This window comes from Engraulis encrasicolus, chromosome 15 (assembly GCF_034702125.1).
Source record: "Engraulis encrasicolus isolate BLACKSEA-1 chromosome 15, IST_EnEncr_1.0, whole genome shotgun sequence".
Classification (NCBI taxonomy): Eukaryota; Metazoa; Chordata; class Actinopteri; order Clupeiformes; family Engraulidae; genus Engraulis; species Engraulis encrasicolus.
The window spans coordinates 45,772,867-45,786,622 of record NC_085871.1 but is presented as its reverse complement, the minus strand read 5'-3'; the positions used below and the strand labels follow the sequence as shown (position 1 = coordinate 45,786,622).

The following is a 13,756-nucleotide window of genomic DNA, read 5'->3' as shown; positions in this document are numbered from 1 at the left end:
TCTCTCTCTCTCTCTCTCTCTCTCTCTCTCTCTCTCACACACTTATCTCTCATCAGATCACACTACTCTGTATGACTGTCTCCAGCACTGACTTGTATAGTATATAGTTATAATAGAAGTCTGTGGTCAGCAGTGTAGATCTAAATGCCAAAAAAAAAACCAACAAAAAATTGAACCACCTAGACAGCCAAGCAGGGTAGCTAGAGGGTAGGAAGTAATGGCATATCACGTAGGCCAGTGATTCTCAAAGTGTGGTCCGGGGACCACTGGTGGTCCGCAACAGAGCTCAGGTGGTCCGCGAGGGGATTTCTACTTTTCCAAGACAAGCTAGCAGTAGATTTGTGACATTATTTCAAAGCCATGCATAGCTGTCATATATTTCCACCACAACAAGACAAGGCTTGTAATGTGACTAAAAGTAAGTGATATGCATTGCAATTAGCAGTGTCGAATTAGCACCCGTCAACTGTCAATTCTGTTGACAGGTGGGTGGTCCTTGAACATATTTGGGGGGACAAAGTGGTCCTTGGCCTGAAAAAGTTTGAGGAACACTGACGTAGGCTACAGGCTAATGTGATGTTGGGTACAATCCTGCAAAATCACTTTGCCTACCTGAAGGTCAAACGCTGCGCTCTTGCAATTACATTTTCACAGAAGACAAGCAGTGATTGCGGACTTTATTTCTTTTTACCTGGATTATTGCTTTGATTGTCCTGCACCTGGCCCATTGGGTGGGATGTGCACCCACTATTTTCTCCAGCCATTCACTGCACCATTTCACTATAATTTACAGATGGTGTGATTGGCTGGAACAAAAGGTGGGTCCAGGATTATAATTTCTGAAGACAGATTACCCAACACAGAATACAATGTAGGCCTAATCACAGTAGCGTTGCTGACACTGGTCCATGACAATGTCACAGTTTATTTCATTTTCCACCAGAGGGAGACATAGTTGAATTTGCAATTCAGAAGTATGAAAAGTTGTGCATGATCTTTGATCTAGAGATAGCTGCAACTAACACATGTTATTCAATTTTCCATTACATGAAGAGTCAAATGGGAATTCTGTGAAGCATTTTCATTAAAAACAAACAAAAAAACGTTTATTTAGGGTCTTCAAATTCCCCACAGTCTTGGTAGTTGGTAGTTGGTAGTGTGTTACTGTAACTGATGTAAGGCATTTTGCTATACTCAGCTTGGCCTATATGTTTACTGCAATGTGTAATCATGTTTATTAGGTCTTTGGTGTATGTGTTGTTTCTACGGTATGTGTTGTATCTGTGTATCTATGTAAGCTGTCAAACATCTTAATTTCCCTCGGGATTAATAAAAGTACTCTACTCTACTCCCCTAGTTCTGACGATGGCATCCTCCACCACAGAAGGGTTCAGGGAAAAGATATTTTTCTTTTATTTTTGATTGATTGAATTGAAGAGGATTGAATCTTTTTACTGTGTGTGTGTGTGTGTGTGTGTGTGTGTGTGTGTGTGTGTGTGTGTGTGTGTGTGTGTGTGTGTGTGTGTGTGTGTGTGTGTGTGTGTGTGTGTGTGTGTGTGTGTGTGTGTGTGCGTGCGTGCGTGCGTGCGTGCGTGCATGCGTGCTTGTGTGTGTGTGTGTGTGGGAGAGAGAAATAAAAGTCATAGAGTGGGCAAGGACAAATGCATCTAGACAAAAGAGGAAAAGAGAAAACCTTTTAAATTAAGCATTAAAAAAATCAGAAGGGAGACAACATGAGTGTTGATGAGCTGCATGATCCTTTGGGTGTCTCACAGTTTCAATGTTTACACTCCAGTGCACATGTTGGTAGTGTTGATAATGAAAACAGGTAAAGGATTCTACCTGTCAATAGGCGCTCCTAGCCTCGCGAGCCATCCTACGTACTTCCGCCAAAGGATTGGCTCCACTACTGTAGTCTGGCCGTGCTTCTCTGTGGAGTGCCTGGAGCAGTAGAATTTTGATCGCAACGCCCCCCCAGAAAACAGCCAATAATCGAATACGCCCCCCACGTGGGGGCGAAAGGGGGAGGACGCTCGTGACAATGACGTACACATCTGCGCCAGAGCTATTGGTCTGCGCTATGTTGTTGTTGAGTAACTGCCAGCGATTGGGTGAGAGGTGTCCAATAATTTCAAACCATAACTGAATGCAAACTTCCTGCTTCCTACAATCGCTTCAGAGCAAAGAAATGCCAGACCATAAATACGAAATGAAATGGTAGTATTATGGGATGGTCAGGACCAGGCTAGGCGACTCCTGCCTTTTCAACATGTTGGGGGCGGTGTAATACTGTTGAGAGAACTGTTTTCCACCAACGGATGACAGAAACAGAGTTTACAGAGTTGACAACAACAGAGTTTACAGGGACATCTATTAATCAGTTCACAACTATGTGTACCCAAGGTAAGATAATAAAGTAAGACAAGGTATGGGCTATGTAGGCCAATAACAGAAATGTAGCACGTATTGTACTAATGGTTGGGTTGGACTGTTAGTTGTAGTAGGTGTCTGCCAGTCGATTGTTATCGCCAACAGTGCTGTTAAGGGCTTCAGCCAACAGCCCAATATTATCCCTTCGCGCAACTATCTGACTTCAATGCAAAATATTAGGCCAGCACAAAGCTGAATTAGTACTTGTCTTGAATAAGGCTAGTTTAAATATTTTGGGGTGAAAGCAAGGGAGAAACGTGACCCAGATGAATGCATTAAAAAAAAACAAGGTTAGCTAAGGTAGATAAGGTAGAGTACACCTCCCCACATGAAATGGCCTACTTGGGAGATTTAAGGGTTTGAGGGTTTAATGAAAAATACACATTATACCTTGAAGAAAGTAGAAACTTCAGAAGAATTTCTTTAAAGTTCAATTCTAAGTATCAAGGAGCAGACAGAAACACACCACAGGTTTCCCAGTCTTAGCAGCTTACGGCTGTTTACAGGGTATTGGTTAGTCCCTGCAGCATTATGGACTTAGGTACCTTGCTCAAGGGCACCTCAGCCACGTGGAGTACGGTATGGATTGGTAGGGTGGGATTTGAACCTACCACCCTCCGATCTAAAGCCCATCTCTTTAACCATTAGGCCAGGGGTGCCCATTAAGGTGGAATTGCAAAATCCCACTGTTAACTGTTTTTAACGGTTAGGAGCAGGGCTTGACACTAACTTTTGCGCTTGGCTGCCATGTGGCTAGTGGTTTTCCTGAGTCACTAGCCATTCAGCTATTCTGCTAGCCACAATTTGATATTGTTTTTTTTTTCTTTATCATTACGCTGTTCATCTAACCTCAGAAGATGAGTGCACATAGCTTTCTACATGGAAATAAATCAAACAAGTAGAAACTGAGTAACTGAGCTTTTTCTTGAACTTAGATAGAAACAATTGATACACAAGGCGTACAACGCAGAATAAATGCTATTCTGATATGTCATACCATTGAATAAGATACCTGCCACATTGGCTAGTGGCACTGTAATTGTTACCAGCCACAGCCAAGTTTTACCAGCATTTGGCCGGTTGACAGGTGCCAGTGTCAAGCCCTGGTTAGGAGGCAATGGAAGTGACCATTTTCGTTCTTCTTGATGGAGTCGTGCTGCATGAGCGCATGTGCACTGCGACCTGCATGAAGCATCCTGGTTAGAAATTGGCATGACGCGGCATACGTGAGTGACTTCTGCTCTGAATTCATGTCACAGGGCATTAAGTCATCGCAGGAAGAGATTTTCTGCTCTAGAGTCACTGCGTTGGCATGGGACCTCCAGTATGTCATCAATAAATAATCTGCCCTGATTGGCCTTCATCTAGCTGATGTGAATATTGTGTGTGTGCAGTTCACATTTTTGTGAGGCCGTTCACTCGCTGCTTCACGTAGGAAGCAATGTTTTTTATTGTCTATAGGGAAGTCATGTTAGTTACAGTATTTGGTAACACTTTCTATGAAGCCCATATCTATAGCNCTTATGAGCACATTTATAATAACTTATAATGCGCATCATAATCGTAGTGCATTATGACTACACTCATAACGCTTCATGATTGAGTATATCAACAGTCATGAACAACTATAAATCTAACTTATAATGCATTATAAATCTGAGGGTATAATAATAATACATTATAACTGTCATAACGCACTGTAATTATGATGAGCCTTATAATTTGTTATAAATGCGCTCATAATGTACTATAGATATGGACTTCATAGAAAGTGTTACCGAGTATTTTTGTCTGCCTTGTTTGCCAGGCATTCAACCAGTAGTTATTTTCTTTTCAATTCCACATTTTAAAGAGGGCAGGTTTTTTCTGACCTAGCTTCACCATAGGCTTGTCCACTGACATACAATACATCAGACATTTGATCTTGAAATCTGGCTTCCACCAATTCAGGTCATGCATTTGGCTGCCAAGATTCTTTTTATGAATCAATTTTCCAGGACAAAGCAGATCCCAATCATTGTGATCGCATGAGTATCTGCTTACTTCATTGCAAATATGACTACTGTCTCAGTCCCTGCTTTAACTTCCCATGGCCCTTTGACTAGGGTCAAGGGTCATAGAGCATGCTCTGAAGTTCCTTTTTCTCACCAATGTGGCAGGAGCCTAATGACCTCGGAAGTACTGGCAAACAGAACACGGACACACACACACGCACACGCACGCACGCACGCACGCACACGAACACACACACACACACACACAAGCACACACATGCACGCGCACACACACACACACACACACACGCAGGCACACACACACACACACACACGGACGCACCCCTCCACACACACACGCGCGCACGCACACACACACACGCACACGCACGCACGCACACACACACATGCACGCTCTCACGCACATACACACGCGGACATGCACACACACACACACACACACACACGCACACATAAGGACATGCACACACACACACGCGCGCGCACACATGCATGCGGACATGCACACACACACACACACACACACACACACACACACACACACACACACACACACACACACACACACACACACACACACACACACACACACACACACACACACACACACACACACACACACACACACACACACACAATGCATGGGCATGGCCACACAGTCACTTAAAAGGATTCATAAGAGGGCAAAAGGGTTTTCACACACACACTCCAAGAAAGTACACACACCCTCAGATAATGTCTCCGCAAAGAGCCCCTGTCTCAGAGGGAATTTCTCTCACGCACACACCAACACCGGAGACAAACCAAAGATCAATAAGACACTAAGAGCTAAGCAGAAGCTACGTAAGAATGGAATCTGATAGACAGAGAGAGAGAGAGAGAGAGAGAGAGAGAGAGAGAGAGAGAGAGAGAGAGAGAGAGAGAGAGAGAGACAGAGACAGAGACAGAGAGAGAGAGAGAGTACAGTATCTATATTGTGTGGCAATTGTGTGTGTGTGTGTGTGTGTGTGTGTGTGTGTGTGTGTGTGTGTGTGTGTGTGTGTGTGTGTGTGTGTGTGTGTGTGTGTGTGTGTGTGTGTGTGTGTGTGTGTGTGTGTGTGTGTGTGTGTGTGTGTGTGTGTGTGTTTGTGTGTGTGTGTGTGTTTAGCAGAGAGCTTGAATCACTTAGGGATGGGAGCAGGCATGCCTTCCCCTCCCTTCCCTTCCCCACCCCTCCCCTCTGTTCCCTTCCCACTGTAGTGTAGTGTAGCCCAGCACAGTAGCAGACAGGGACCAGATAACATCACAGCATCATCCTCCTCTCACTACAACCACAGTCATGGTAAGGCTTCGACTTCTATAGAATTGAATTGAACTGAACTGAGCTGAACTGAACTGAACTGAATTGAATTGAATTGAATTGAATTGAATTGAATTGAATTGAATTGAATTGAATTGAGCTGAATTGAATTGAATTGAACTGAACTGAACTGAACTGAACTGAACTGAACTGAACTGAACTGAACTGAACTGAACTGAACTGAACTGAACTGAACTGAACTGAACTGAACTGAATGGAATTGCACAGAACAGAATAGAACAGAACAGAATGCATTTTATTGTTATCATCCACATGTACAACTTCCACTAAACACATTTACAATGAGATTGAGAGCACGTATTATTATTACAGTAGCCTACCTTTGTGAAAAGGTTAGTCGGCACTTGTTGGGCTGTCTTGATGTAGGCAAAGGCCTACATGTTCCCCATAGCTTTCTGTTCACAGGTGAATACATAGTAAAATAGCCCATAAGGAATCATCCTTATATCACATCACATTCAAGTTTCTTTGTTGAGCTATGGTTAGGGTTAGGGTCAGTTATGACACAGGTCAGTAATGACATTGAATTGGCAAAGCAAATACTTATTTATATCGACTGATTTACGACTGTTTCATCAGTTTCGATAGCATGTGGGCTAGACATGCTAACACATGGTCTGTGAATTTGAAATGCTTTTATTGCGCTCATTTTGATTCATCTTGGGTGTGTGCTTTTTATCAGATCAAATGTCCCTGTATGTAACCTGTGTGGACACGTTGACAGACAGAGTTGACGACTCAACACATTCTCCACGAATGACTGGTCTCCATTTGATGCCTTGAGATGCATTACATTACATTGCGCCACATCCCAGCTAATAATCGTCCCAGGTGGCTCTGTGATGTGGTTTTGACCCTGTGTGGCCCTTAACTAGAGGACCCGAGGCATTGTAGTATTGGCTGTATCTCAAAGTCAAGGATCCTGGCCTTGCTAGGACATGAACCGCCCATGATTGGATCTTTTTGGTGAACTCCGCAAAGTATCCTATCTGATCACTGGGCATTTTTACATCCTAGCAAGGCCAGGATCCTTGACTGAGTAACAGCCATGGTGTTTCATTGAGGAGCCCTAAGGGGGTGTTGAGAAGGCTACAGCTGACAGGGGCGGGGCTTAGTTTCCATTGGGGTGCATTAGTCCATGTTCTTTTTTAATACTAAGGGGTGGGGGGTTGGCAGGCTTATGATGAGGTCAAGGGGGTGTTGAGATGCTTATGATGATATTAAAAAAATAAGGTTGAGAACCATTGCCGTGGCAGATTAGCACACCATAGGGTCATGCTTGGTCTTGCAACATTAGCAGATAACAGGGTCATGCTCTTTCAATGCAGCATCATGATGCAGTCTAGAATAGATTTAGAATGGCCTAATGTGTCGTTGTACATTATGCACTCACTTACAGTAACAAAACATCAAACATATTTCTTGAACTTTATTTGTGATGGGATGGTGGAGGACAGACAGGAAGCAAGTGGGGAGAGAGAGCCGGGGAAGGGCCGGCAAAGGACCCAGGCCGGAATCTAACCCGGGTCGCCAGTATAGCAGTGCAATACCCTACTGCTTGAGCCATAATGTTTCAAAAAACTGTTGTAAAATTGTTTCAATAACTTGTGAACACCCCTCTTTCAGTACAGACATGTGTCTGGAATATTTATATTAAAGGAACACCATAGAGCCTACATATTATTGGAAGAAAAAGATAGAGAGTAACTGGGGAGTGGTGCTGAGGAGGCCGCCTGTGCATGCTTTGTATTTGACATGTTGCCTTGTCTAATCACGTGTGCAACAGGTGCTTGGGAACCACACGATGGAGCTGCTCGGCCTGCTGTTGATCACCTTGGCCCTCCCAGCACACTGCTATGTACTGCAGCCCAGTAAGTCAAGCTGTGTCTTTATAAAGTCTTTTAATTCAATCATTTAAAAAACTCATTTAACGTTCAAAGACAAATAATTTTTCTCCTTTCTCCTGAAATATTTTGATGTTGTTACTTCTTTCCAGAGGTAGACAAAATAGAAAAAAAAACCTGCCATAATTTCCTTCCAACACAAGTAATTTCAGTAACATCTAGCCACCTTACTAGGTACAATGGAATAACAGGTGTAACCACTATGTAATATCATGCTGTGTACCTGTTTCTGTCTTCCAGAGGGTCAGAGTTAAAGACAAATTATGACTTTGAATCAACACTTGAGATTTTCTTTTACTTAGAACGTTTTTAAATTAGAAGTTTTATGGACTATGATAGAAAGTGGAAGGGTGGGATTTGAACATGCAACCCTCTAATCTAAAGGCCATTTAACCCCTTAAGACGCAGCATTATAAATTAGCTGTTACCAGAATGGCAATGACCAAGTCGTAATGTATTACTAAAGGCCCCGTGCACTGTCATAGTAGTGTAGTACTATAGTAGTTAACTTTCAATCTCTATTACAGTGTGCCACTGGAGGTACGGCGTGCATTAAGGGGTTAATCATATAAAGCCCTGTAATAACATTTGGTTCATTCACCAGGTTTGAGCATCATGACGGAAGAAGAATGGAGAGATGAAGCCAAGGACTATTCACCAGAGGATACAGCACATCTACTGAGGAATGAGGAGAAGGAGAAGGAGCAGGAAAAGCAATATTCACCCGAGGATACAGCACATCTTCTAAGAGAGGAGGAGGAGGAGAATGAAGAGAGACAAGTGGAAGATGGGAGACGGATGGAGAGAACAATTGATGGGAACATTGAGACGAGAAAAGAGGAAGATACATATGGCATGAAAAAAGATGGAGGAGAAGAAGAGGATGATGAAAGAAGGAGAGGAGGAGGAGACGAAGGAAAGGAAGATGAGACAAGAACACTGGAGGAAGACAAAGAGGCCACACGGGAGCCAGAGCTGGCTCCAAATGGACAGCTAAGAATGGATGGAGAAAGAGGAGAAGAAGAAGAAATGACAGGACCAAAGGAAGGCAGAGAAACAACACAGGAGAGGACGCCGGAATTGGATGAATACGGGAGACTGACATCTATAGAGAGCCAATGGCGCCTCGTGCCTCACTATGGGCACCTAGATGAGATCCAGACTAACCAATCGGAAGACGAGGAGGTCCAGACTAACCAAACAGAAGAAGAGGAGATCCAGGCTAACCAGTCAGAAGCAGAGGATGTTGTAGGAGCAAGTCAGACTGCTGGTGGTGGGATAGATGTTAGAGGGATGGAGGGAAACCACACCGAAAAACAAACTAAAGGGGAAAGAGAGGAAGAAATGACGGGAAGAGAGCATGACCAGCATCTTGTGATGGAGGGAGGAGAGACAGACAAACAGAAGGAGGAGGTGGAGGTGGAGAGCAGAGGAGAAATTGAGAGCCAGATTGTTGGAAAATTGGATGGAGAGGAGGCCAATCCCATTGACTTCAGAAGGACTGTTAGTTCCCAAAGACGTATTCCATCTACCCCAGCCATTTATTCAGAGTCTGAATCTGATCTCAGCACAACCCTTCTTTCACAGCCCTCTGCGGAACCACAAGAAGGCATGCCATTGGCTAAAAAACCCGAAATTGATGATGACATCACAATGCTTCAGAATGTGAATGTGACTAGAAGTTCTCAGACTGTCCACACGAGGGCGGTAGAGGCCATTCCAATAAGCATGGAGGTTCCAGTGAGTCCCACGAGCAAGACACTACTCATCAGCTCCATGTATTCAAATTCTGGCCCTCCGAATAATATGCACTCAGGACAACCACAACCATCAACTGGACAAAAGAAGCACGCACTTGAAAAAAATGAAACCTCAAGTAATGTTATTCCTCACACGACAAACAATCAAACAGAGACAGAGGCACATCAACTTTTGACTGACCTAAACCGGACAGAAAATTCGGAAGATAAATCTCTACCCTCTGCGAATAACAATGGAGCCTCTGTTACACCCAGTGCCAAGACAAAATCCAATGAAACACAAACAAAAAGGACCTCCAGAGCTAAAAAGAACAGAAAACAGAACAACGTTAAAAGACTGAAAGAGAAAACAGACAGATCTCTGAAGAAGGAGAAGAAAGAGAAACAAAAGAAAAAAGAGGAGGTGGAGGAGGTGACCCCAACCCCTTTCTTTCCTTTCTTTAAAGATGACTACTGCCCCTCCGAATGTGCATGTTACGGAAGGTAAGAGAACTTGTCTGTCTACCTGTCTGTCTGTCTGTCTGTCTACCTGTCTGCCTGCCTGTATGCCTGCCTGCCTGTCTTTCTGCTTGTCTGTCTGTCTGTCTGTCTCCTTGCCTATCTGCCTGCCCGTCTGTCTGCCTGCTTGTGTCTGCCTGTGTGTCTGTGTGTCTGTCTGTGTGTCTTTCTGTGTGTCTGTCTCTCTGTCTGTCAAGTGAGACAGACGCCATCACCAGTACTGAATGTGCTCTGATTGCATTTGCATTTATTCTGTATGGCATTATTCTTGTATAGCGCTGTCTACGCCAATGGTAAGTACAAAGGACTTTTTATGTACAGTTCTGTGGGAATTGAATCCATATGTGCTTGTTTTGCTATCTATTTACTTACTTTACTGAACCCCATCACGCCATTCGGCGCATAGGGCAGCAACAAAGTCTCTCCACTTCGATCTGTCGGTAGCCAACTTCTCGATGGTCCCCCAGCTCTGATGGTACTGCTGGAGCTCCTTCTCGATGGTCCGTCGCCATGTCATTTTTGGCCTCCCTTTCTTCCTTTTGCCTTCTGGGGTCCAGTGTAATGCGGCTCTTGGAATTGCGTTGAGTTCCATTCTGAGTAGGCCTACATGACCGATCCAGGTCCATCTGCGCTTCTTGAAGATGTATTGCATATTTTCTTGTTGGGTGATGTTGAGGAGGTTATTGTTGGAGATGGTTTTGGGCCAGTAGATGCGTAGGATTTTCCGCAGGGATGATGTATGAAAGGTGGAGAGTTTGTGCAGGTCGCCTTCAGTTGTTTTCCAGCATTCAGCACCATATAGCAGAGGAGATATGACGCAGCTTTGGTAGAGTCGGAATTTTGTTTTGTTGCTGTATTGTTTGGAGTTCCATACCTTCCTTAATCTTGTGAAGCTTGCCTGTGCTTTGTTGATCCGGTTCTGGATATCTTTACTGGTTCCCCCATCGTTATGAATGGTGCTTCCCAGGTATATGAAACTGTGTTTTCCAAGGTGTGGTTCTCTATTGATACAGTTGTTGGTGCGTTGGTGTTGATGGGCATAACTTTGGTTTTGCTGGTATTGATAACAAGCCCTACTTGTTGGCCATAGTGCTGAAGTCTGTTTGTCTTCTCCTGTAGATGTGTGTGTGTGTGGGACAGAAGGGCCAGATCGTCTGCAAAATCGAGGTCCTCTGTGGTGGAATAGAGGGTCCAACGAATCCCTCTTTTCTTGTCCTCTGTGGTATCTGTGGTCTCTTTGCTATCTATACTTGTATAATATGTCACTCATTTTAATATAGATATTTTATTTATTTTCTTTTCTTGCTGTTTCCTCTCTGTTTCCTTTAGGGTGCTCTGACCAAGGTTCCCTCTGGCATCCCTATGGCCTCAGCCATTTAAGATGAGATCTCATAGGGGAGCCCAAATCCCACTGTGTGTGTGTGTGCTAATATTTGCTCCATGTGTTTACTTGTAGGGTGGTTCAGTGTTCGGATAAAGGCGTGGACAAGGTCCCCTATGGCATCCCCTATAACGCCCGCTACGTCCTGCTGATGAACAACCTGATTGACACCATACAGCTCGACCTGCTGGCCGAGTACCTCTCCATGGAGTTCCTAGGTGCTTAGCACACTCACACACACACATGCACACATGCACACACGCACGCACGCACGCACGCACACGCACACACACACACACACATTCCTCTCTGTATATCTATAACTCATGCTAGTAAGCCCTACTGCGTCCCATTGTTTGTGTGTGTGTGTGTGTGTGTGCACGCGCGCGCGTGTGTGTGTGTGTGTGTGTGTGTGTGTGTGTGTGTGTGTGTGTGTGTTTATACTTATTTGCATTTTTTTGTGTCCCTAGTGCTTAGCAACAACCGCTTGACGGACAGCTCGGTGGAGGGCGCGTTCGAGGGCATCCAGAACCTCAAGCGTCTCTACCTGGACCGGAACCTGCTGAACAGCATCCCGTCGGACCTGCCGGGCTCGCTAGAGGAGCTGCGACTGGACGGGAACATCATCAGGGTGATGTCGGAGGCGGCGTGGGGCAGGTGTCCCGGCCTACTCATCCTCAGCCTCAACAACAACAGCCTGGGCAACGGGTCGGAGGCCCTCCCGCCCGGGGTGCTCTCTCCCCTGGGCAGCCTCCGCACTCTCAGCCTCAACCACAACCACCTCCAGGATCCCCCTTCCCTGCTCCCTGTCGGCCTTCGCGAGCTCTATCTCCGCGGAAACCTCATCCGCAGTTTCCACGGCGACAGCGTGTTCGGTGGTGACGCGGAGCTGCAGGTGCTGGACCTGAGTGCCAATCTCCTCGGCAACAAGGGGCTGGGCAAGGATGCTCTTCGCCGTGCCAACCGACTGGAGAGCCTGAACCTGGAGGGCAATCTCCTCAGACAGGTACTGTGTGTGTGTTTGTGTGTGTGTGTGTGTGTGTGTGTGTGTGTGTGTGTGTGTGTGTGTGTGTGTGTATGTGTGTGTGTGTGTGTGTGTGTGTGTGTGTGTGTGTGTGTGTGTGTGTGTGTGTTTGTGTGTGTGTGTGTGTGTGTGTGTGTGTGTGTTTGTGTTGTGAGTGTGTAAATTCACTTGACAGGTGAGAAAAATGAAAATAAAGTCTGTACGACAAGCTCCTGTTTCCCTTATTTTAATGTACTTGTATTTACTTGTATTAAATGTAATGTATTTAAATTATAATAAGAGGAATGGGAGCTTGGTATGCAAACTTTATTTTCATTTTTCATGTAACTTTGCTAGTCCTGCACCCAAAACATTTTTGAGACGGATGTGCGTGTTTTATTTCTTTGTTATATTTGTCTTGACAGGTTCCCAGAGACCTGCCAACGTCTCTCCAGACCCTCAATCTGTTACATAGATTTTTGACAATAAAGTACACTTGACTTGACTTGACTTGACTTGACTTGACTTGACTTGACTTGACTTGACAGGTCTCTTGTGGAGGAGTCGATTAATTGAATCGAGGGCTGTAGGATGGATGCATTGTTTCAAATCGATTATTATTTACATCCCTGACAGGTTCCCAGACACCTGCCCGCGTCCCTCAAGACCCTTAACCTGGAGAGCAACAGCATCGTCTCAGTGGGCAAAGCCGCGTTCAAGCGTCTGGCGAGCCTGGAGCACCTGGGCCTGGCCCGCAACAAGATCGCCAGGGTGGCGCTGGGCGCGTTCCGGGCGCTTCCCATTCTTCACCAGCTGGACCTGTCCCACAATGCATTGCGACAGGTGCCCAGGCAGCTGCCCACGGCGTCGCTGCACTTTGTGTCGATCGCGCACAACAAGATCCAGTCGGTGCCGAGGGATGCGCTGTGTCACGGTGCCGTGGCGGGGGGAAATGGAAAGGGAGACTCTGCTGCCCCCCAGAGTCCGTTGGTGAGAGTGCAGCTGGAGCATAATCAGATCGACATGGGCCGTCTGGACTCGCGAGCCTTCTGGTGCCTCAGAGGGTTCCAGGTGGTCCATTTTGACTGAAGAGAGCATGGTGCCAATGGATAAGGAGAGAGTGGACCATTTCTTTGTGACGGACAGCCTGATGGGCCAATGGGAACAGCTGGTCCCATTTTGACTGAAGAGAGCGGGAGCCAATGGATAAGGAGAGAGTGGACACAATGATCGCCTATTAGAGTAAGATAAGTCAAACTCTGCCCACTTAATGCAAAGGACTGAAGTGAGGGGAGCCAGTAGATAAGGATTTTTTCTTCCGTCTCATTTCTTTCTTCCGTCTTCCCTTGCTCACTTGTCTTCTTGTGGCCTCGTGATGACGTCAGAGACCGGGATGGTGAATAAA

At 45.4% G+C, this 13,756-nt stretch overlaps 1 protein-coding gene across 1 annotated transcript; it reads left to right on the top strand.

The window, feature by feature from the left end:
- The first annotated feature begins 8,738 nt into the window (after positions 1-8,738).
- On the top strand, positions 8,739-13,440 carry wu:fc23c09. The gene is made up of 5 exons (XM_063217764.1): positions 8,739-8,967; positions 9,901-9,952; positions 11,424-11,566; positions 11,819-12,354; positions 12,988-13,440. Exons 1-5 carry the CDS (start codon positions 8,739-8,741, stop codon positions 13,438-13,440), a joined length of 1,413 nt encoding a protein of 470 aa, XP_063073834.1.
- The last annotated feature ends 316 nt before the right edge of the window (positions 13,441-13,756 follow it).